This window comes from Lemur catta, chromosome 7 (genome assembly GCF_020740605.2).
Source record: "Lemur catta isolate mLemCat1 chromosome 7, mLemCat1.pri, whole genome shotgun sequence".
NCBI classification, from domain to species: domain Eukaryota; kingdom Metazoa; phylum Chordata; class Mammalia; order Primates; family Lemuridae; genus Lemur; species Lemur catta.
The window spans coordinates 94,155,043-94,178,610 of record NC_059134.1 but is presented as its reverse complement, the minus strand read 5'-3'; the positions used below and the strand labels follow the sequence as shown (position 1 = coordinate 94,178,610).

The 23,568-nt window shown below is 43.6% G+C and overlaps 1 protein-coding gene and 1 long non-coding RNA gene across 3 annotated transcripts; one reads left to right on the top strand and one right to left on the bottom strand.

Annotated features, from left to right (window-relative positions):
- Positions 1-9: 9 nt before the first annotated feature.
- DDB2 (damage specific DNA binding protein 2) lies at positions 10-16,373 on the bottom strand. Of its 2 annotated transcripts, XM_045558025.1 has the most exons (10): positions 16,058-16,373; positions 14,854-14,990; positions 14,290-14,481; positions 5,032-5,177; positions 3,655-3,754; positions 3,387-3,564; positions 2,914-3,056; positions 903-1,067; positions 720-765; positions 10-409 (listed from the first exon to the last, which is right to left on the bottom strand). In XM_045558025.1, exons 1-10 carry the CDS (start codon positions 16,179-16,181, stop codon positions 360-362), a joined length of 1,281 nt encoding a protein of 426 aa, XP_045413981.1. In that variant the 5' UTR covers positions 16,182-16,373; the 3' UTR covers positions 10-359. The 2 variants fall into 2 exon arrangements, with proteins under 2 accessions (XP_045413981.1, XP_045413982.1); XM_045558026.1 differs by lacking the exons at positions 2,914-3,056; positions 3,387-3,564; positions 3,655-3,754; positions 5,032-5,177.
- A 140-nt stretch (positions 16,374-16,513) lies between these two features.
- Positions 16,514-23,023, top strand: LOC123642666. The gene is made up of 2 exons (XR_006736507.1): positions 16,514-16,669; positions 22,644-23,023. It is a non-coding gene; the product is annotated as an uncharacterized LOC123642666 (long non-coding RNA).
- Positions 23,024-23,568: the final 545 nt, after the last annotated feature.

The window sequence follows — 23,568 nt, the reverse complement described above, 5'->3', positions numbered from 1 at the left end:
CTCAGAAGCTCAGTTGGATATGGTTTTATTGGCCATGACAACTGAGCACAAATCAAAAAATACTACCTGATCACTCTGCTACTGTACATAAGAGAGAAAAGCAGCTTGGCTTCAGGCTAGATACAACAGGGACCCTTGGGACAGCTAGGTCACCAACTCTAGAGAAATTCCTGGAGCTAAGTCCAGAGTAGTAACATGCCAGTGTCCCAGTCCCACAATGCCAATGGCACAGTGCCCGTGCTCCAACCCTAAGACTTGAATACTTTTGGACCTTTAACAAACAGCCACCTCTTCGTGTAGCACTTGTTCCCATTGTGGGCTCCGAGCCCTTGTTTGGCCCACACCTTCTTTAGTGTCTCTCATTTCTGTGTCCCAGTTTCCTCCTGGCTCCAAATGAGAATGTGATAACCTAGGAGGAGGGAGACCAGTCTGACTTGTACCTTCCATTACCAGTTTCTGAGAGCTTGGGGCTGGCCCAGGGCACCCAGGATTTGGTAAGGAAATACTAGAAAACGGGCAGCAGCCAGGCATTGCCATGACCAAGACAAAGCAAGAGTGGTGCAGGGCCTAGGCCAAAGAGACTACCGTCTCCCAGTCATCATTTTTACTGGCTGCTGCCCTGGGGCAAATGCAGCAGCGCTAGGCTGAGGTTAGCCTGCACTGAACCTTGGGGAGCAGGGTTGGGCTTGGCCAGTCAGATACATCCTGCTTCTACTCACCCATTGCAGAGGCCAGCGTGTCCCCCATGGGATTGAACTCATTGAGCTGCAGAGACAAGAGTATCAGCATGAGGAGGAGGTGAAGGTATTGATAGACAAAGAAGGACAGACAAGGACTAATTTTTGGTCAATAAGGTTGAATCCCTGCTTCCTCCCACCCTTATTTGAAGGTCCAAGCCTCACCGAGCTGATACCAGAAGATTCTGGGTCATAGAGCTGGCACATCATCTTCCCCGAGTTTCCGTCAAACACATCGATTGTCCTTAATTCATAGGGGCTACAACTTTTGAAATTAGGATCTGGGTATCGGCCCACAACAATGAGGTTATACCGAGGATGCCAGGCTGCCTAGGAGATGGAGAGGCTGGTCATGAGAGTAAATGTACAACACTACCAAGAAGGAAACTAGAAGTATTCTTTGCCACTAACAAGCTAACAACTTAATAATGGAGATAAGATCTATGTGAAATTACAAGAATGGTTTTCAATTGTGAGTGCATCTACCATTGCAAATTTTTAATCCCCAGCTGACCTCCCTGGCCCTTAGGACACCTTCAGGCTTTCTCTTTTGCATTTCCTGAGGTCATACGAACTGGTAAATAACATCAGCCTGACCCAGACATTGACCCAAGAGGTAAGCCTACAACAAAGCTAAAAGCCTCTGGTAACCAAAACCAAATGGGACGTAAGTTCTGAAGGAACCCCACCACTGTCCTTCCTCCATTAATGTGAATAACTAAGAGTTGAGTATAAAATCTCTAGTGGCTAAAAAAGGGGAAGCTACCCATGTTCCCCAGATTCCCCCAATGAAAACAAATTTGGCAGTTACTGGAATGACAGAATTGGATGAGATTTTCCTAATAAAATGTGTCAAGGAAGTTTGGAAAGAGGAAAGACATGGTTAGCAGGAAGGAAGAAATGGTACATGCAATGGCTTAGAAATAAACAAATCACACATGGGAAGCTGTAGGTAGCCTGGTTGGATATAGAGTGGGAGATGAGGAAAGATGGAATACCAACTGGAGAAGGATTCTTGATATTATTTATTAAGAGCCTAGATTTGATCTGAGGTACATGGGGGCCACTCAGTACTAAATCATCATCATTAATACTTACCAGGAGCTAGGCATGCTGCCAAGTGCTTTAAGTATACTAATTCATCCTCACAACAACCCTATCAGTTAGATACTATTATTCGCTTTTCACAGATGAGGAAACAGATCCAAAATGTAAGTAATTTCTTGGAGACTGAGGTGAGAGGATTGCTTGAGGCCAGGAATTTGAGACCAGCCTGGGCAACACAGCAAGACCCCATCTCTAAAAAAATAAAAAAGATTTAGCTGGACACAGTGGTATGTGCCTGTAGTCCTAGCTACTTGGGAGGCTGAGGTAGGAGGATTGCTTGAGACCAGGAGTTTGAGGCTGCAGTGAGCTATAACACATCTGTGAATAGCCACTGCACTCTAGCCTGGGTGACACAGTGAGACCCAGTCTCAAAGACAAAAAGAAAAATTTATGTAATTTGCCCAAGGATTCTAACCTAGGGGTGTCCGACTGCCTAAAGCTGGTGCTTCCCCCCACTATGTTATACTGACCAGAGAAGTACAGGCATGAAACCTGAAGGTCTGAAGAGGATCTGTGGCTCTAGGAAAGAATAAACTACTAGAGCACAGCTGGCAGAGTTCAAGCTGCATGGGGGCTTGGGCAAGAAGGAAACAAAAAACTTGAAGCTGTTAAGTCTTGGGGACTAAGGATAGAGAAGCCATTAGCAAGAACTTGAGAAAAGATGGGAAAATAAAGGACTTACTTCTATTGTTAGAAGCCACTGAAACCTGCAAGTCAAACTAAGATGGTGAAGGTTAGTTTGTGAATTAAGTGTACACACTGGCAACCGAAACTGAGAGCACAGAACAGAGGGTGGGGATCTTAGAAAACGCCCACAGTGAGATCAGGACTGAGCTGAATAAAACTCAGGAAAGTAGCTTATGAGACGTAAAGAAAACCCAACAAAATGGGATTGCAGAAGTAGGATAAAAGCATAGAGAGCCAAAGGGATAAGAGATGCTTTGCGTCAGGGCAAGAAGAGATGTGGGGTTGTAGGCTCACCACACCTGCCCCTCTCCAGCATGGGCACACCTGGCTGTCCTCATGATCACAGATCCCTTCTGCAAGCTCCTTTCCCTCCGTCACTCACCTTGATGGGTGTGAGGTGCTGGAAGTGACGGTGAGGGTGCGGGATCAGGCCCAGGGGACAGTCCCACTGGGAGGCAGAGTAAACCCGGATCTCACTCTTCTGGTCAGTGGTCAGGAGCCGGGCCCCATCAGGGCTGAAACAAGCTGGCAAAGTGAAAAGCCCCTGAGCTGAAGGAACCACGAGCCCCCTGTTGTCCTGTGCTTCGGAGGCCTTCTCTTGCAGGGGCACCCTCCCTCCCACTCCTCTGCAGACAGGAGTGGGAGGGAAGAGGTGAATCTGCGCTGTGAACAAAAATATCCTAGAAACTCAGCAGCCGATGGTGGCAGCCAGAGCCATAAAGGTTCTAAGACATCAGCTTGGCAGATGCTATCAGGGGTAAACGTTTGATCTAGTGGCTTCCACACTGAGGGGGATCCCCAGCAGTAGTTAGACAGGCAGGGTCTGCAGGAGAGATGAGATACGGAATATCACACCTGCGTTGACAGGATGCCTGTGTGGCAGCGAGTAGAGGAAGCTGGCTTTCCCTCTAACCTGGCGCAGGTCCCAGATTTTCACTGTTTGATCTACGGAGGCTGTGGCTAGGAACCAATCACAGCATGGGTTCAGGGCCACATGGGTCACTTTCTTTTTGTGCATTCTGAGATTCCAAAGCTGCAGAGAAGAGCTCGGTTCAGGTGGGGACACAGAACCGAGGCAGGGGTAAGGGAGGAAAAGGGAGGACCTGGGCTACAGACAACGCACCTCCTTGCCATCCATGTGCAGCAGGACCACGTTCCCCACATTGTCTCCTGTGACCACCATGCGGCTGCTGCCAGACACATCCAGGCTACAAAACCAGACGCTGGAGGGAGAGACTGTGTTGTAAGATTCTTGGGGACAGAGACAGGTCCATTTATGCACTGTTGCAGCCCCAGTGTCTAACCCACAGTTTAGGCATTCAGTAAATATTTGTTGAATGAATGAATAACTAACTGCCTTGCCATGAATTCCCAGTGAGGAACACTCAGACTTGTCTACCATCCATCCACAGGGACTGGGATGATGGGGCTGAGAAACTCGTCCAGTTACTGCTGGGCCCAGGATCCTCAGCTAGTAGGAGTCCCTGAAGCAGGCAAAGCTCAGAACCATCAGGCAAGTCCTCAGGCAAGCGTGTACCCCACAGCTCCACGTTCTGTGGAAGCCTCATTGTTCTCTCTCTTCACTCTCCACCGTGGGCCAAAGAGATGACAAACCAAACAGGGATTGCCCGGCTCTGTTCCTCAGAGCTGGCAGAAAGGAACTTCTGCCCCCTTCTGAGCATTTAGGGAAAAAAGCACATACAACCCAGAAGCTCTTTGGTTCCTCAAACTACTTGAGGACGAGGGGATTGGATGGGGGGATTCAGGGATACTGACACTCAGCCAGGAGGGCTCCAATTCATACTTTTTCTCTTGAACCCTCAAATCCATGCAACACTGTCTTTTGCCATTCCCTATGGATATCTTAAAGCAGGAAAGTTTAGAGTAACCTGTAGCTGAGTCTGTCCTTATTATGCACACGTATTTCTTACTCATGAGGCAGTCTGGGATAACATCCAGTGCTAGTTATACCCCCACACCCTCACTTAATTTCTTAGGGAGCACTGAGAGTCATGTCTCCAGCTAGAAATCAAAGTGACAAGCATTTTGTTATTTTTCCAGCCACTTGCTCTCGGGGAGTCCATAGCATTTATAGACAAAATTCTATCCACTTAAGCTTCCTTCAAGGAACTGGTCTGGTCATTACATGGCAGTGAATGGGGGAAATTAAGTTTGAAGTTCTTAGTTCCTGCTCCATTGTCTAAGAGGCTTCCTTGGCCCACGCCATATTGACTTGTCTAGTGAGAGTCAAGCTCTAGTCTAATATATTAATAGGTATGATGAACAGAAGAGCTGAAGCCTTGCCTTTACTGAGAAGAGCTAAGGCTCTTCCCAAAGTAAGAGCAGCCAAAGAGTTTGAAAAAGAGAGGGAACGGTAGAAAGTGGCTAACATCTTTCCTTTCTTCCCTGTGCCAGGTTTGGGTAAAGCGGATCTTGATGCTCTTGTCAGAACTACACTTAGAGCTTAGAAGCCCTTTCCCCTACTATTTAAACTACTCACTTGCAGGTGTCTGAGCTGGTAAAAACTCGTAGAATGTTGCCTTTAAAGTCTTGCAGCCTAGTTGTTCCCTCCATTGAGGAGGCGAAAAACTGGTTGGTATTGAGAGGGTTAAACTTCAGCCCAGTGATGCTCCCTCCAGCTCCAATCTAACATGAGGAAGGAAAAAGCCAGTGAGTGATGATGGGCCAGGAAGTGGCCAGCACATGCACATGCTGTGCTTCGGTGCAAGTGCCAGTTGGCCAGCATGTAGGGCCAGGCCAGCTTAGATGCCTGGACACTAGGATGCTTGCCACAGGGCCCTTTACTTTTTAGGGCTTTGTTTTTACTTTTTAAAAATTAACATACTATAAATTTGACTATATGGGGTATTAGTTCTATGACTTTTAACACATTTATAGATTTAAATAACCATCACCAAATCAGGATGCAGAACAGTTTCATGATCCCAAAAGAGTCCCTCATGTCCCTCATGCTATCCCAGTGCAGTCACACCCTCCCCTCACCCTCAACCCCTGGCAACCACTGATCAGTTCTTCATCACTATCGTTTTGCCTTTATAGAACGTCATATAATTGAATCATGCAGTATGCAACCTCTTGAGACTGTCTTCCTTCATTTCACTCAACATAAAGTCTCTGAGATTCATCCAAGTTGTTGTGTACATCAATACCTTATCCCATTTTATTGCTGGGAGGTATTCCATTTTCTATTATGTGGATATGCCATCATTTGCTATTCCCACAGTGCTCTTTTTAAAAGAGCTTCGGCTCAGAGCAGGGACTAAGTTGGGGGGGCGGGAGTCAGATCTGTGCCCCTTTCTATTTTTCCAGACATCCAGATAAAGATGATGAAAATAATCTCATCAATGGCTTAACTTAATCAAGTGCTTATTATATACCAGGCACCGTTTTAAGAACCTGACACCCCAAAGAGTATCCTCTCCACGTCTTCCTTATGCTGCGGCTACCCCAGCCTTGCAGACCTGTACAAGGTCTGCTCTGCAACAACTACTTAACTCAGCACACTGACACGTTCCATTCCCTCTAGGAAACATTCTAACCAACTAAAAGCCCTGACTTCAACATTATACAATTCATCCATATAACAAAAAACACTTTTACCCCCTAAATCTACTGAAATTAAAAAAAAACAAAAAAACATTCTAACCAATGCCCATGGCCTGCCAAACCCTGGCTGCTATAATAGTAAAACAATCTTCTACTCCCCCCAGTTTAGTTCTATGCTTTCCAAGCCAAAGGTTAGTTATATTTGTTCTCAAACCTGTTTATGCCCATTGTACTGTTTATTGTAATTATGTGATTTAACTAAACATGTAAACTGATGAAATACATGTGAAAAGGCCATTGTTATTTCTAATTATGATTAATATACATTAAAAAATAGGCCTAATTTAAATTAGGCAAAGGATTTGAATAGACATTTCTCCAGAGAAGATATACGAATGGCCAGTAGCACATGAAAAGATGTTCAACATTAATCATTAGAGAAATGTAAACCAAAGCCACAATGAGGTAGTATTTCACACCTACTAGGGTGGCTATAACCAAAAAGATGGACAATAAGCATGGACAAAGGTGTGGAAAAATTGAAGCCCTCCTACATTGCTGGTGAGAATGTAAAATGGTAGACGCTTTGGAAAAGTTTTTGGCAGTTCCTAAAAAAGTTAAAAATGAAATTATTATATGACCTCCCCAGCAATTCCACTCCCAGATATATAACCGAGAGAAATGAATGTTGTTTGTTCAGGTGAAAACTTGTACGCAAATATTCATAATAAAAAAAGAAAGGGGTCTGGGCGCGGTGGCTCATGCCTGTAATCCTAACACTCTGGGAGGCCGAGGTGGGTGGATCTTCTGAGCTCAGGAGTTCGAGACCAGCCTGAGCAAGAGCGAGACCCCGTATCTACTAAAAAATAGAAAAGAAATTATACGGACAACTAAAAACATATATATATATATATATATATATATATGTAGAAAAAATTAGCCGGGCATGATGGTACTTGCCTGTAGTCCCAGCTACTCGGGAGGCTGAGGCAGGAGGATTGCTTGAGCCCAGGAGTTTGAGGTTGCTGTTAGCTAGGCTGACGCCACGGCACTCTAGCCCAGGCAACAGAGTGAGACTCTGTCTCAAAAAAAAAAAAAAAAAAAAAGAAAGGGGCCAGACACGGTGGCTTACATCTGTAGTCCTAGCAATTTTGGAGGCTGAGGCAGGAGGATTCCTTGAGGCTAGGAGTTCAAGACCAGCCTGGGCAACATAGTGAGACCCCTGTCTCTACAAAAAATAAGAAAAATTAGCTAGGTGTGGTGGTGCATGCCTGTAGTCCCAGCTACTTGGGAGAGGAGGAGTGCTTGAGCCCAGGAGTAGGAGACTGCAGTGAGCTATGACTGCACCACTGCATGCCAGCCTGGGCAACAGAGCAAGATTCTGTCTCTAAAAAGTAAATAAAATAAAATTAAGTAAAATTAAAAAAAAAAAGAAAGGGTAAAAAGTAAATGACTTAAACCTCCATCTCAAGAAGTTGTAAAACTAACAGGAAGCTAAACCAAAGAAAATAGAAGGAAGAAAAAGAGCAGAAATTAATGAAACAGAAAACAAATACACAGTAGGAAAATCAACAAAGCCGAAGTTGGTTCCACGAAAAGTATAATAAAATTGATAAATCCCTGGTGAGACTAACCAAAAATGAGAAGGCACAAATAACCAATTTAATGGATGGAACAAAAGACATCACTATAAATCTTACAATAGTAAAAAGATATCAATGAATAACTTTATGCCAATAAATTTGAAAATTTAGATGAAATGAGCAAATGACTAAAAAAATACAAACTTGCCAAACTGACAGATTAGAGAAAATGTGTAGTTATAGTTCTACAGCTATTAAAGAAATTGAACAGAAAACTATTAATAAAAACCTTCCAGTAAGGGAAATTCCAGATCCTGTGGCTTCATTGGAGAATTATACTAAATATTTAAGAAAGAAATAACATCAATTTTTGTTGGGTTGCTTTCTTTTGCTTTTACTTTATTTTCAAGCTACTATATCTTTTTTTTTTTTTTTTTTGAGACAGAGTCTCACTTTGTTGCCCAGGCTAGAGTGAGTGCCGTGGCATCAGCCTAGCTCACAGCAACCTCAAACTCCTGGGCTTAAGTGATACTACTGCCTCAGCCTTCCGAGTAGCTGGGACTACAAGCATGCGCCACCATGCCTGGCTAATTTTTTCTCTATATATGTTTAGTTGTCCAGATAATTTATTTCTATTTTTAGTAGAGACGGGGTCTTGCTCAGGCTGGTCTCGAACTCCTGACCTCAAGCGATCCACCCACCTAGGCCTCCCAGAGGGCTAGGATTACAGGCGTGAGCCACCGCGCCTGGCCGCTACTATATCTTAAACTTACAGAAAAGTTATAAAAACAGCAAAAGAAATGTTTTTCTGCAACCATTTGATAATAAATTGCCAACATGATGTCCCATCACCCTAAAAATAACTTACTGTATATTTTCTATAAAGAACATTTTCCTACATAAGACCAGCAAAATCAGGATGGAAATTAACATTGTTAATTTTATTATTACCAGTTAATTAACTTTATTACGTTAATACTAAGACTATTCAAGTTTCACCATTTTCTCCGATCACTTCCTTTATAGCAAAAGAACTCAATCCAGAATCATTCACTGCATTTAGCTGTCATATCTCTGTAGTCTCCATCAATGTGGGATACTTCCTCAGTATTTCTTTGACTCTCACACCCTTATCACTTTTGAAGAGTACAAGCCAGTAATTTTGTAGAAGAATGTCCCTCAAGTGGGATTGTCTGAAGTTTCATCATAATTAGATTGCGAGCATGCACCTTTGGTGGATATATCTTGTGATGCTATATTTTTCTCACTATACCCTATCAGGTAGCACATGATTTTGATTTGTTCTATTACTGGTGGTTAACTTTGATCACTTGATTAAGGCAGTGTCTGACAGTTTTCTCCACTATAAAGTTATTCTTTTTTCCCTTTTGAGAACTATTTTGAAACTATGTAAATATCCCATTTATCACCAAACTGCCAGATGATTAATTTATTGGTATCAGTGTAGACTCATAGATTCCTATTTTATTCAATGAGTTGTAATCTGCTACTTAACATTTTATTGCTCTAATTGTCCCAGAACCTGCTAGTGGGAGCCCATTCAAGCAACCTTCTGTGTCCTTTTGACATGTCCTTATCATTCTTTGAGTACTTCTTTATTGTCTGGCAAACAAGACATTTGAGACTCAATCTACTTTTCTTGCCCTAGTTCTGGAATCAGCTATTTAATATATTCCCAAAGAGATCTGATTCCTTTTAGTAGAGCATGGTATTTAGAAATAAGATCTGGGGGCCTGGGGTAGAGCCTCATAACTGTAATCCCAGGAGGCCGAGGTGGGAGGATTGCTTGAGCCCAGGAGTTCAAGACCAGCCTGGGCAACATGGCAAGACCCCATCTCTAAAAAAAGTTAGCTGGGCATGTTGGTGCGTGCCTATAGTCTCAGCCACTTGGGAGGCTGAAGTGGAAGGATCATTTGAGCCCAGGAGTTTGAGGCAGCAGTGAGCTATGATCATGCCACTGCACTCTAGCCTGGGTGACAGAGTGAGACCCTGTCTCTAAAAAAAATTAAGCAAATAAATAAAGATCTGGGCAAAAGGTATATCATTCAGTGAACAGAGGTAGAGAAAAACACACATATACTTATACCTATTATTTTCTTTTCTTTATAAGAGACAGGGTCTCGCACTGTCACCTAGGCTGGAATGCAGTGGCACTATTATAGATCACTGCAACCTTGAAAACCTGGGCTCAAGTGATCTTTCCATCTTAGTATGGGCCACCATGGCTCGGGTAATTAGATCCAAATTAAACTTGTAGCGATGGTATATAGTATCTGATATGAAAAACACATTGGATGGGATTAATAGCAGATTTGATATTATAGAAGTAAAGATCAGTGAATGATGATATAGCAATAGAAACTACACAAAATGAAACAGGCAAAAAATTAACAGAGTATCAGTGACCTATAGAACAATGCCTAGTAGCCCAACTGGAGTCAGTAGTAGCTGGAGCCCCAGAAAAAAAAAAGAGGGAAAATTCTTCTTCTTTTTGAACTAGTTGAAAAAATAATGCCCTAAAAATTTCCAAACTTGAGAATAACTATAAACTCACAGATCAAAGAAGCTCAATGACCAAGCATATCATAATCATTTTTAAAGCAGCCTAAAGAAAAAAAGAAAAACCACAAAGAGGAACGAACATAAGGATGATAGCAGACTTGTCATCAGAAATCGTCTTTAAAGTACTGAAGAAAGGAAAACTGTAAACCAACATGTTGTAAACAATAAATATATACAATTTTGTCGATAAATTAAAAATTAATTTTTTAAAAAGCTGTAAACCTAGAATACTATACTTAGGAAAAATATCTTCCCCCCAAATTAAGGCAAAATACTTTTTCAGACAAACAAAAGTGGAAAGAATTCATTACCAACCAGTCTGCATTACAAGAAATATGAAAAAAATTTCTTCAGGCAGAAGGAAAATGTTACCAAAAGGAAATCTGGATTATACAAAAGAATGAAAAGCACTAGAAATGGCAATATGTGGGTAAATATAAAAGGCTTTTCTTATTTAAAAAATATCTTCAAACAATTCCTACCCTACAATCCAGCCATTCCACTCATAGGTATTTAGCCCCCAAAAATGAAAACATATATTCACACAAATACTTGTACACAAATGTTCATAGCAGCTTTATTAGTTGCTGTCAAAAACTGGAAAAAAATCCAGATGTTCTTCAGCATGTAAATGGATAAATTGTAGTGTAGCAATACAATAGAACATTATTCAGAAAGAAAAAAACAATTGATACACATAAAAATGTAGACAAATCTCAACTAATTATACTGAAAAGTTAGACCAAGAAAAAGAGAGTATATATTCTATGATTTCATTTATATAAAATTGTAGAAAGTGCAAATTAATCCATATTAGCAGTTTCTAGGGGACAGGACAGAGGTTAGAGAGAATGGATTACTAAGGGGTATGAGGAAACTTTTGTGGCTAATATAGTCATTATTTTAATTGTGGTGATGGCTTCACAATTGTATACATACATCAAAACTCATCAAATTGTACACTTTAAATATGTGCAGTATGTTAATTATACCTCAATAAAGATAGAATTTAAAAAAACAAAAAGAAAACTCTAGCCCCAAATGGCTTTGCTAGTCAATTCTACAAAAAAATTTAAGGAAGAAAGAATACTAATTCCACCCAAATTCTTCCAGAAAATAGAAGAGATGGGAATACTTCCCAATTCATTTTATGAGGTCAGCATTACCCTCATACCAAAAACAAAGGCATTACAAAAAAGAGGAAATTATAGGATATTTTTAAATGGTCACCGCTGGTATAAAATGATTAAACTAGAATATCTGACATACTAAGTAATGCACAACAGATTCTATGATAGAATATTCACGTAATAACGGAAGTAGAAGAATGAGTGTGTGGAATGGTATATACATGTACACAGAGATGCTGAAATTGGGGATTTCAGATCATATTTACTTTATTCTTTATACTTTTCTCTGTATTGTTTGAATTTTTTATGATGAGCATATATTGTTTTTATAATAAGATTAAAAATAAAGCTCTCTTCATTTTGAAAACATAGTATGTGTTCCCTTGCCAAGGTCCTGAAAGATGTAAAGAATAGAACCAAGGTCAGATGACTAAATAAGTGACAAAATGAAGCACTGCTGCTCTCACAGTAAATGGTCTCAAATCAACTTTCCATTGTCAACATCTGACAGTTCTCCAAGCCAGCACACCCTCCCTCTGCTCCAACCTAGCTCCCTGTAAGTCACAAAGCTCGATGGCCAGACCAATCTCCATTACAGTGTAAGAAAAGTTCAGTTACATAATAATAAAAGGTATATGCACGTTATAATAAAACGTAATGCAAAACAAAAGCAGTCTCAATCTGGCACAAGTTCAAAGCACTTGCTATTACCCTTTTAGTCAGGAGGCTCTTCCCCTAGAACAGATTAAACTACTTCTTACCACTCCAGGCTTAAGCTAAATTTTTCTATTCCCATCTCCTACATTCCTGGAAAAAAACACATCTCTTCCTGAGTTCTGGGTTCTGACTTCCACTTCAAGCTGTCCTACTGGTGCTCATCTGCCTCTTTAGCTGGGCAGAAACCCACCGAGCTCTGCCCCAGCACTCCTCTGGGCTGCCCTTCTTCTGGCTTCTTTCTTGAACACTTATCTCACACCTTGAATCCCAGTCTCCCAAGCCTGTCTTACCTGGCCTTTTCTGGTGGCTCCTCTCCAAAACCCTCCATTTACAAAGAGATCTTATCCTGGGTTCCCCCTCATCTCTTCTACCTCTAAACTAGAGCTGGAAAAATGGTGAGCTGAAGCAGAATCCAGCTCAGATGTGTGTTTAATTCTATTTAGTCCTAACATTAAAGAGTTCTGGAGGCTGGTTACATAATTTACTTAAGGCCACTGAACTGTACACCTAAAAATGATTAAGATGATAAACTTTATATGTATTTTATGACAAAAACAATTTTTAAATGGCCAAGATGATAATTGTTATGTGTACTTACAATTTTTTTTAAAAAAATCAAGATATTTCATGTAAAAAAAATGAGGATTTCAGACTTTGTCTGAAAAAATCAGATCTGATGTCACAGGACCTACACTCTTGCATGGCAGCCATCTCTAGTTTACCACTGACACTACCACCATACATCATTAGTTTTTTTTAATCTGTTTGGTTTCTTGAGGCATATGAGTTTGTGACTCTTGCTCTAAACCCAGAGCATCACTTTTCACAGTATAGCCCTCCAACGTCAAGCTACAGGTCTTGGAGGGGCCAACACATTCACTTCTCAGCGACTGATGATAAACACTAGAGAGAATAAGACCATCCCTAAAACCTCCATGCCAAACTTCATCCCAGTCACACTGTGCCTTTCCTCCTTTTCTCTCCATTTATCTAAATACTGCTCTTCCTCACTCTACTCATCCACAAAGCCTTCTCAATCAACGCTAATTCACAAGAGGCTCTTCCTTCTGTCATGTTCTATAGCATTTAGCAGCTGTGTTGTTAGTTATCTAATACCCTCATCTGCTCAGTTACACTCCAAAAACCTCATTCATTCAACAAATATAAAGCAGCTATTCTAGGCCCAACTTTGTTCTAGTTTGAGGTACTGGGGATATAGCAGTGAACCAGAAAGCAAGGTCTCTGCCACCAAGAAGCTTACTTTTTTTTTTTTTTTTGAGACAGAGTCTCACTCTGTTGCCCGGGCTAGAGTGCTGTAGCATCAGCCTAGCTCACAGCAACCTCAAACTCTTGGGCTCAAGCAATCCTTCTGCCTCAGCCTCCTGAGTAACTGGGACTACAGGCATGCGCCACCATGCCTGGCTAATTTTTTCTATATATTTTTAGTTGTGTGGTTAATTTCTTTCTATTTTTTTAGTAGAGACGGGGTCTCGCTCTTGCTCAGGCTGGTCTTGAACTCCTGACTTCGAGCAATCCTCCTGCCTCGGCCCCCCAGAGTGCTAGGATTGCAGGCGTGAGCCACCGCACCCGGCCAAGCAGCTTACTTTCTAGTGGGCCCAGATATGAATATTTCAGATACTGATAAACATTTTGGGGAAAACATGAAGTGGAGTAACAATACAGGGAATGACCGGGTTGGGTAGGAGCTACCTTATGAGTAGGATAGTCAGTGAAAGTCTCTTTGAAGAGGTATATTGAGCAGAGACCTGAATGAGAAAAGGGAGCCAGCCCTGAGAAGACAAGGGGAAAGCGTGCTCCAGTCAGAGGGAACAGCAAATGCACAGACCACCCCCCCCAGTTGCAAGAATAGAAATTGCTGATGTAGCTAAAGCATAAAAAGTGAGGAAAGACAATAGTATAAGATGAGGTCAAAGAGGTAAGAAGGGGCTTAGATTCTGTGGGCAATCAATAGTTTAAATAGTCTATAGCTTCTAATATTTTAAGGGCGGGCACTCAAAAAATATTTTTGTATCATCACCATTTACATACTTGAAAACACCCACAGTTACTTTTGATCTCAGTCATCTTACTGATGATTACTGGATGATATCAATATTCCTTTCATTTCTTCAACAAATACTTCTTTAGCACTATTGCCTGGTATGGGGAACTGCTCACCCCTTTAATGAAGGTGGGTTTGTCCTTTATGCCAAAGTTCCAGAGCATGATATCTCCCCCTTTGGAACCCACAGCCACAGTGCTGGGGTGAGTTGGGTGCCACGCCAAGGATGTAGCCCTCCTGTCAAAGGGGGCGGCCTTTTGGAATATCCGGTAAGAATCCAGAGAGTGCAAAAAGGACTGCTGGAGACCCTGACACAGAGAGAAAAGAATTAAGTTGAATTAAAACCCAAGACCTGGGTAAATTGTCAATCTCTGTTTCCTTCATAGAAGAGTCCTAAGGCCAAGTCCTCCCACCCAAGGAAGGGTAACTGCCTGGCCCTGTGCATAAAAATATTTGCAATGTACACGAACTAATCTTGGAAAGCAAAGGGGCAGAGTGCATTCCAGCTGGGACCTTTACAGCAAAAGACTTTTCCACCTGGCTGAGTGCCCAGTAGGCCAGTCACCACAGTCTGACCACTCTGACAACCTGCTAAACCAACCCATCATTTAATTTTGGAGCATTCAACAGTAAAAAGACACATGTATACCCTTGAGCACTTCAGCCAAAAAACACCTTACCTGCTGTAGTGATGGCCAGGCAGCTCTCCCCAACTTATACTGGTGGAGGGCCCTGACGATGCTGCGGCATGGTGGCGGGACCTGCAGGCTACCCAACCCCGCCCACAGGCAGCCTGAGTCACATCCTCTGCTAGAACCTGCCAAGCAGAACAGACATATTTTCCTCTCCAATCTCAGCAAAGGTTTTTCTGCAGAAATCTCAGAAAAGAAAACTTTGTTGTTTCATTTGGCAAAGCCAATCTGTCTCATCACGTCCTAAGGTCTTTCCATGGTCTGTTTAGTCTCACCTAAGCACAAGAAATAAAAATGAGTAGGGATGTGGCCCCTTCCCCAAAACACTCCCCCAAACAGTAATTCTAAAGTGAAACTAAATACGATCTTGCAGGGTTCCTGAGAGCTCAGCCAAAGAAACACACAAGAATAATGTACACTGCCAAGCTCTTTCCAGTTTGGGCTGTAAAACTTGAGATGGGATTGGGTGACAATTTTAAAATCACGTATAATGCACAATGAGAAGATTCTAGGGCAGCACAGTAGAAGCGACAGTTTAGGAAAAGAAGGAATCGAAACGTCTGGAATAGTTCTAAGTTAACTAGGTTACTTCTAGGGTGGTAAATCAGAATAGGAATAAAGCAACCCTGGATCACCAAACTCTATTTGAGGACCCAATCTCTATGGGTCCTACCTCCTGACAACCAATTCTTTCTTCTCATGGACAAAAACCGCTTGACCAACAGGCCCCTGCTCAACTTTTGAGTTCCCTCGCGTTCTTTATATCCCCAGGTTCAAGCCCCACTAAGCCTCAGAGAAGAAGCTTTCGAAGGAAGGAAGGAAAGAAGAGAGGGAGGTCTCTCATAGATGAAACCAAGTACATATATAACTAGCAATCTTGACTATTGAAATTCAGCATCCACAGAGCCAGGAAAGGTAGAATTATTTTAAGCGAAGTGTGTAAAACTACTGGTACCAACAAACCCTGTTGTTATATAAGGAGCTTATCAGCTTCTTCCTGTCACCTGGGGGTGGGGGATGGGTGTCTAAGTAAACTCTCAGCTGTCAAAAGACCTGCAGACAAAATGTACAGCCTGAGGCACCCATAACCTGGGACTTCCTCAGAAAAATAAGAGCACCCATCTCCCCCTCCGGCCTCCAGCGTGAGCACCCCAAATGGCAGAAACATTAAAGCAGCAGGCACAGGCAGTACCGGAGCCCTTCACACAGTGCTTCTTGGCCTCGGGCTCCAGCTCCCGGGGACTTCTGCTCCTCTTGTTCTTGGAGCGTAACACAATCTCGGTCTTCTGGGTTTCTGACCGTTTCCTGGGAGCCATCGCGTTCGCGTGCGAAGGGGTACTGTGCCCTATGCCGAGATCATGGAGGCAGGATTGAGAAGCCTCTGGGGAGAAACAAGGCGGGGACTAGGAAGCCGCGAGGCCACAGGTAGTCCAACTAAGCCAACTTCCCGCCAAACATGCCCAGGGCAAGTTCAAACTAGCTTCGAGCTCCGGCCCCACCCGTCTCGCAAAGGCCCCGCCCCTTCCTGCAAGGCGGGGGCGCGCGGGGCGATGGGAAGCGCGCGAGGGGCGGGGCCCGCGCCGCCGCAGGGCGCAGGGAGTTGTGTGCGGTGGGTCTGCTGACGCCTGGGTCGGCCGACCTGCCAGAAACAAAGATGGCCGCCCAACGCCAGGCCTCTTCGGACGCGGCGCTGCCAGCCTTAGCGGGTCCGCGGGAGGAGACCAGGTGCCAGTCAAGGCCTTGGCTCCCGCCTTCACTGCCTTGTAATTGGTGATGACGCCCGCGCGGGCACTGGGATTGACTGGTGCGTAGAGGGTGTAGTTGGGGCGTGGCTGCTTTGTAAAAAGGTAGTGCCTTCCCTGCATTGAAAGCTGGGCTCTTCCCGCCTGTCACTTGTGCAGTCGGAGTCAACTATCTCTCCAACTCCTGCTTCTCTGTGAAGAGTGGTTGCAACTCACTGCTTTTAACTGACTTTCCCAACCTGTTGAGTGTCCAGCTAGGGTGCAGCCTGGACCAGTGATGGTTCAGAAGGTGTGTGGCCGATGGGGCTTAGAGCCCCTGTGCCCTGGCTTCAGCCGAAGGCCAAAGCAGCGAGGTTCATAGGTGAAGCTGCGCTGTCCCGCCAGCCTGAGAGGAGACAGTTCGGGTGCACCCCACTGTCTGTGACGAGGCAGGCAGGAATTGGGGTTAGTCGAACACTGCTTGGCCTTTCCTCTTCCCACTAAGCCCCGTGCCAAGCGCTTTGACAGGGTAGGAGGAGATAAACAAAAATGGGTTAACAGTAGCTCCTGCACTCAAGGAGCTTTCAGATAGGTAAGGACGGAAGACTTCCAAAAGTAACTCTTGCAGAAAAATGAGTGCCCCAAAAGAGAAATTGGAAAGTGCTTTCTTGATGGGAAGATAAGCTCAGAGTGTTAGAAATGGCATTGTCTGGGAAAAGGGCAAGCTTGGGGCTTCTACCCTGTCGGCTTGTAGCTGTGTTTTCAGAGCTGTGTTACGAAGCTACCCCCGGCCCCCTTACTCAGACCAACCAACATTAGTTGTCGCTCATTAGGGTGCTCAGTTCTAGGGAATACTAATGTATAAGAAATGGACATTGCCTCTAAAAGATTTACAACCTACTGGGAAGAGATGAAATATACGTGAAACAAGTAAACAATTCAAGATAGAACACAGTTGAAGAATAACTGTGTCATGCCAACCAAGGTGGGTAGATGCATTCAGGAAAGAATCCAGTGGAGGATTGTATTGGGAAAGGTCTCACAGGGAAGATAGGATTTTGTGGAATTTGACTTGAAAAAAGTAGGGTTTGGCTGGGGAAGGAAAAAGAGCATCCTAGGCAAGGAACATTTTGGTAAAATTTAGGAATGGGTGTGGGTTATGAGAAAGAAAAATCAGCCCCTTGCATCTGGTAGCTGGCCTGGTACTATCAGCTAGGCCTTGATGTTCTGTTTAGAGAAACAATTTCACAAAACATAAGACAAGGCTACTCTGACCATGACAGATCAAGACAAAAACATGATAATTCATGTCTAAACACAAGCAAAAATATTGTCCAAACCACAAAAATGATCAAATATCTCCCTATTTTGGCCAATGTGAATAACTGCAGCTGCTTTGCCAATCACAACTTTAGTTTTGCTTCATTCCTAACACCTTAGATAAGATTTATTAAGGTACTGTAGGTCCCGGCTTCTTGGGAGGCTGAGGTTGAAGGATTACCTTAAGGCCAGGACTTTGAGACCAGCCTAGTCAACATAGTGAGACTGTGTCTCCACAAAAATGTTTAAAAATTAGCCAGGCATGGAGGCATGTGCCTGTAGTCCCAGCTACTTGGGAGGCTGAGGCAGAAGGATCTCTTGAGCCCAATAGTTCAAGGCTGCAATGAGCTGTGATCATTCTACTGCACTCCAGCCTGGGTGACAGAAGGAGACCCTGTTTCTAAAAAAACAACAAAAAAAAGATACTGTAAGAGAGGAAAAAACTTCCTTCTACCCTCTTAGGTTCTGTAGTTGGTCCTAAGAATTAAACCTATATAAGACAGATTTACAGAAGAGTGTACAAATTTTATTTAATATTTTTGTGTGTACATGGGAGACTTGAAAAGGAAAATGGAGACCCAAAGAAACCATTAGGCCCCAAAGCTTACATACCTTTTTACACAAAGAACAATGAATTATGCGTATGTGACAGGACAAAGAGGCTTGAATGATGGGCAGTAGAGTGTGGGATAGTGAGGAAACTATGGAGGAAAATATATGGAGGAAACTAGTGGAAGATAGGGTTATTTTAGTAGGTTTATTTGTACAGGTCCATTTTGAGAATCTCTAAGAACATTTTTTTCTTCCTGGTACAGGGAAGGCACCTTTCTCATGGGAAATTTTATGATGTGCTTTTAGGTAGAAAGGGGGAGGTCAGAGATCCTTACCTGCATCTCCTGTTTCTCAGGTGCCTTCAGCCCAAAATAATCAATATGCCCAAGTGGCATATTTTGGAGTGACATGTTCTGAACCCCTTCAATATCCAATCATAGGATTACGCCGCTTCCTAACAACCTCTAATCCAGAGCAAAGCCCCACTTCCTTGAACTCTTCCCCAAATTATCCAACACAAGTCAAATTCTATAAGTCCTTTCTCACACCCTCTTACAGAGATGTCCCATCATTCCCCATGGTATACATTCTCCATTGCAAAGAGCAGTAAACCCAAATTTCAACTACAGGAATATTCCTGATGATGTCTGGCTGGGGGGCATTGATGTTTATGAGTAGGGTGGGAGGCAGCTTGAAGAGACCCTCGTATTGAGGATCTGTACAAAGTAAGAGGTGCTAGCCAGGCACAGTGGCGTGTGCCCGCTGTCCCAGCTACTTGAGAGACTGAGGCAGGAGGATCTCTTGAGCTGAAGAGTTCGAGGCCAACCTGGGCAAACATAGTGAGACTCCCATCTCTAAAAAATAAAAGTAAAAAGTAACAGGGGCCAAGGGGAGATTGAATGGCAGACAGAAGAATTCAAATTTCATTTGTTCCACTGACATGTTTCAAAAACCCACTCAGCCCAGCACTATTCCAGTCAAAGGGAATGCTGAAATGAAAAACGCTTTTTGCCCTGATGGAGTGTGAGAGACAAGTAAACCTACAACTATGATAGAATGTGATAACCTTAGTGAGAGAAGCATGGAGGGGAGAGAGGGGCACAGAAAAGGGACATTTAAGTCAGCTTGGAGTAGGGTAAGGAAGGGGCAATGTCAAAGAAATCTTCCCAAAGAAGGTGACACTTAAGCTGAATCTTGAGAGATTGAGCAAGGGGGAGGTGGAGGGCATTCTGGGCAGAGAGAGCAGGAAATGCAAGGGCAGGGAGGCAACAGTTAGCTGTAATGGATTCCAGAGCAAGGGAAATGTCCTGCTTAATGCCAGGTTTTCCCAGAATCCATTTTTGGGATTGGGGAAATTTTCCACAGTGGAGAGAAAGAACCAAGTGTGAGCAGTGGAAACCTGCCTTGCACATGCCAGCAAAGTGCCTTGTTTCAGGTCGTGCTTTGAGGCACGCTTACCCCAGGTTGTGTTTTGGCTCCCTTTATTTCACAAGGAAACAACTGCCTAGGGGCTTGAAATCCTCCATTCCTATCTGATGAGCCATCAGGTGCAGGGTGGACACAAGCATTTAATACATATTTTTTGATGCTGCTAGTCTGACAATGAGGTGAATGGTGCAGCATTGCTCCTGTTTCATGCCATGAAGAGGCTGGTTTCCACTGCTCAGACTGCTCGTGAAACTCTGTTGATGGGTGTTTTGCTCCTATCTGTGATACTATTTTTGACATGGGCATCACAAAGCAACTCATTCGAAAGCTGCTGGTGATAGCAAATCAAGGTCTCGTGTTCACGCTGGAAGCTGGGCAGACCACGAGTGTGACCCTAAATAATGCCAGTTTCTTTGATCTGTAAAACAATATGTGGCTTTATTGAAGTGTTTTCTAGAACAGATAATATAGCACAGTGGAAAGAACATTGTACTTAGGCTATGTGATCTTGGGTTCATCATTTCACTTCTCTATGCCTTAGTTTCCTTACCATAAAATGAAAAGGAAAGGACTAGGTGGTCCCTTAGATCCCTTCCAGTTTTAGAATTTGTGATTTTGTGACATGCTGTAAAAGCAGCAGAAGCCAGCTTTCAACTCTAGTCTCTCTGTGGGAAATTCCCATCTAGTAGGGAGCATTTTCCTGGTGCAGGCTGATACATGATCTGGTTCTGTTCAAGCTGTGTATGGATCCAAATGCTTTGCTGAGTCTGCAAAATCATCCATAATCCACACAAATGATGCATGTAGGCTTCCCGCACACAGTTACTGCCTCCAGTGGTTGCAAATGATGCCTCAAGGATTCTGCAGAGCTTGCAGGGAACTGAAGTTTAAATTCTGTCTAAGTGATTGGAAGTAGACTGAATACAAGCATCCAGAGTCCTTGTTTCTTGACATCTCCAATATATACTTAAATGCCCAAGTATGAATACATTCATAATAGTGCTAAATGAAGGCATGACTCCCACCCTCTGGGAGCAGCACTCATTACCAAAAATACAGTTTTGGGCAGCTTTGGAAGTGTCAGACAGCTCTGTAAATTAAAAAATAAGAAACACAATCCCACCTTCTGTCTTTACTGTGTGGGGTTGAGACACCATCCACACACTAAATCAATACCCTGTCATGAAATACCATAGGTACAGGATGCCAGGGAACTTCTCTAGGCAGCCAGATTTGCACAGCAACTGCAAAGAGTGCTGAAATAATATATGCGAAAGTGCTTTGCAAACTGTAGAGTGTTCTACAAATAGAAGTTGTTATGTAATCTGGCAATGTGTTATTTACTGATAAGGTCTGATAAAAGTGGTGAAGAAGCTCTTTGCTATTCTCAAGAGTCCTCACCAGTTAGTTTGCCATGATAGGAAAAGCAGGGGACCAGAGAGGGGTTTGAGTTCTGGCAGGGCCTTCTGCTCACTCTTCTGATGCCAAAGGTCTCTTCTAAGGACTGCATAAATCCCAAGTGGCAGAAATAAAAATGATCCTCTCTGTGCTACAGCCAAGCCAATTCCCTATGGGTGGATGAGTCACATGTTAGTGGGGCTGGGAGAACTACACTGACATTCCTGTATGTTCCTTTCTTCCCACTACCCTTTCGCTGCCCTGCCTTGGTTCCTCTCCCTACTATGACATTGTAACTCAAGGAGCATATGACAAAGAACTCACTCAAGGAACCCCAGCTAAGTTTCTTTGTGTAGAGGAAGGTGGCAAGCTGTCCTGGGTAGCTGTGGTTCTTTCTTGTTGGTGAAGCCAATAGCCAGGTGGGGCAGTGTCTTGATACAAATCCATGCAATCCACCCCTACCCTCCAACTCTGAGTGGGCATCCTTGTAGACATTTATCATACATTCCCCTTCATACTTGACACTGTCCTTGTATCATAAGGCCCAAGAATCTGAGAGTTTTATCATAATTATAGGCTGTCTAGAAGGCCGAGCCACATTTGGGTTGGCAGCATTTAAGCTGCTAATCCATTCTGCAAAGAGGCACATTTGTGAAACTGGATAAAGAAAAACTAGGAAAGTCTCCTTGCTTTTGAAGCTCAGGAAGTATTTTTATGAGATTTCCAAGGCTAACAGCTGTGGCCTCCTCTAGCCCCTCTAGCTGGGTGGACTGGTGGTCCCTAAAAAGATATATCCACATCCTAATCCTTAGAGCCTGTGAATTTTATCCTATTTGGAAAAAGGGTCTTTGCAGATGTAATTAAGGATTTTAAAATGAGGGGATCATCCTGGATTATCTGGGTGGGCCCTAAATCCAATGGGAAGTGTCCTTATAAGAGTGAGGCAGAGGGAGATGAGACACAGACACAGAGACACACACAGGGGAGAAGACGCTGTGAAGGGGGAGGCTGATAAGGCCAAGGGATGCCAAAGGTTTCCAGATTGCCAGCAGCTACCAGAAGCTAGGACAGAGGCAAGGGAAGAGTCTCACCCAGAGCCTGGGGAGAGTGTGGCCCTGCCGACACTTTGATTTTGCATTTCTGACCTCCAGAGCTGTGAGAGAATACATTTCTGTTAAGTCACCCATTTTCAGTAACTGGTTACAGCAGCCCTAGGAAACTAATAGGTCCAGTCTCTGCCATCAAGGCTCAGCATTACCAAGTGGGACACTCGTTCACCAGTGTTGGGGTCAGACAGCCCTCACTTCCCCACTTCCTAGCTGAGTCCTTTGCAAATCTTAGCACCTCTCTGATTTTCAGTATCCTCCTTTGCAAAATGGGAAGAATAAATCCTGCTCCCCAAGCTGTGGTGACAAAGTGCTGAGCAAAATGCCTGAAATGCGACAGAGAACATATGCTTGAGTTCCCACCCACCGCCTTCACTACCTGGGTCCAGCCTCACCTCACGCACAGAGCTCCCATTCCAAGGTAGAGGAGCGTGGTTTCTACACCTTTTCCTGGGGCTTGGGCTTGGGTTCATCGGTGATGTCCAGAGCAGTGCATGGCCCTGCCTTCTTGATGCATCCTCATAGCATCTCATCAGGCTCCAAAAGCAAAATTGATCTTCCCCTCCTGTCCTGCCTTGTCCACATTACCCACATCTCAATAAATGCTATTTCCATGGAGATAGTCAAGCTAAACACCTGGGCATCATTTTTGCTTTGTTTTAATTTACTTTTATTTTTAAATTGTATGTATGTATGTATGTATGTATGTATGTATTTATTTATTTTTTGAGACAGAGTCTCGCTTTGTTGCCCGGGCTAGAGTGAGTGCCGTGGCGTCAGCCTAGCTCACAGCAACCTCAAACTCCTGGGCTTAAGCAATCCTCCTGCCTCAGCCTCCCAAGTAGCTGGGACTACAGGCATGCGCCACCATGCCCGGCTAATTTTTTCTATATATATGTTTTAGTTGGCCAGATAATTTCTTTCTATTTTTAGTAGAGACGGGGTCTCACTCTTGCTCAGGCTGGTCTCGAACTCCTGAGCTCAAGCAATCCACCCGCCTCAGCCTCCCAGAGTGCTAGGATTACAGGCATGAGCCACCGCACCCGGCCTATTTATTTATTTTTGAGACAGAGTCTGGCTCTGTCACCCAGGTTAGAGTGCTGTGGTGTCAGCCTAGCTAACAGCAACCTCAAACTCCTGGGCTCAAGCGATCCTCCTGCCTCAGCCTCCTGAGTAGC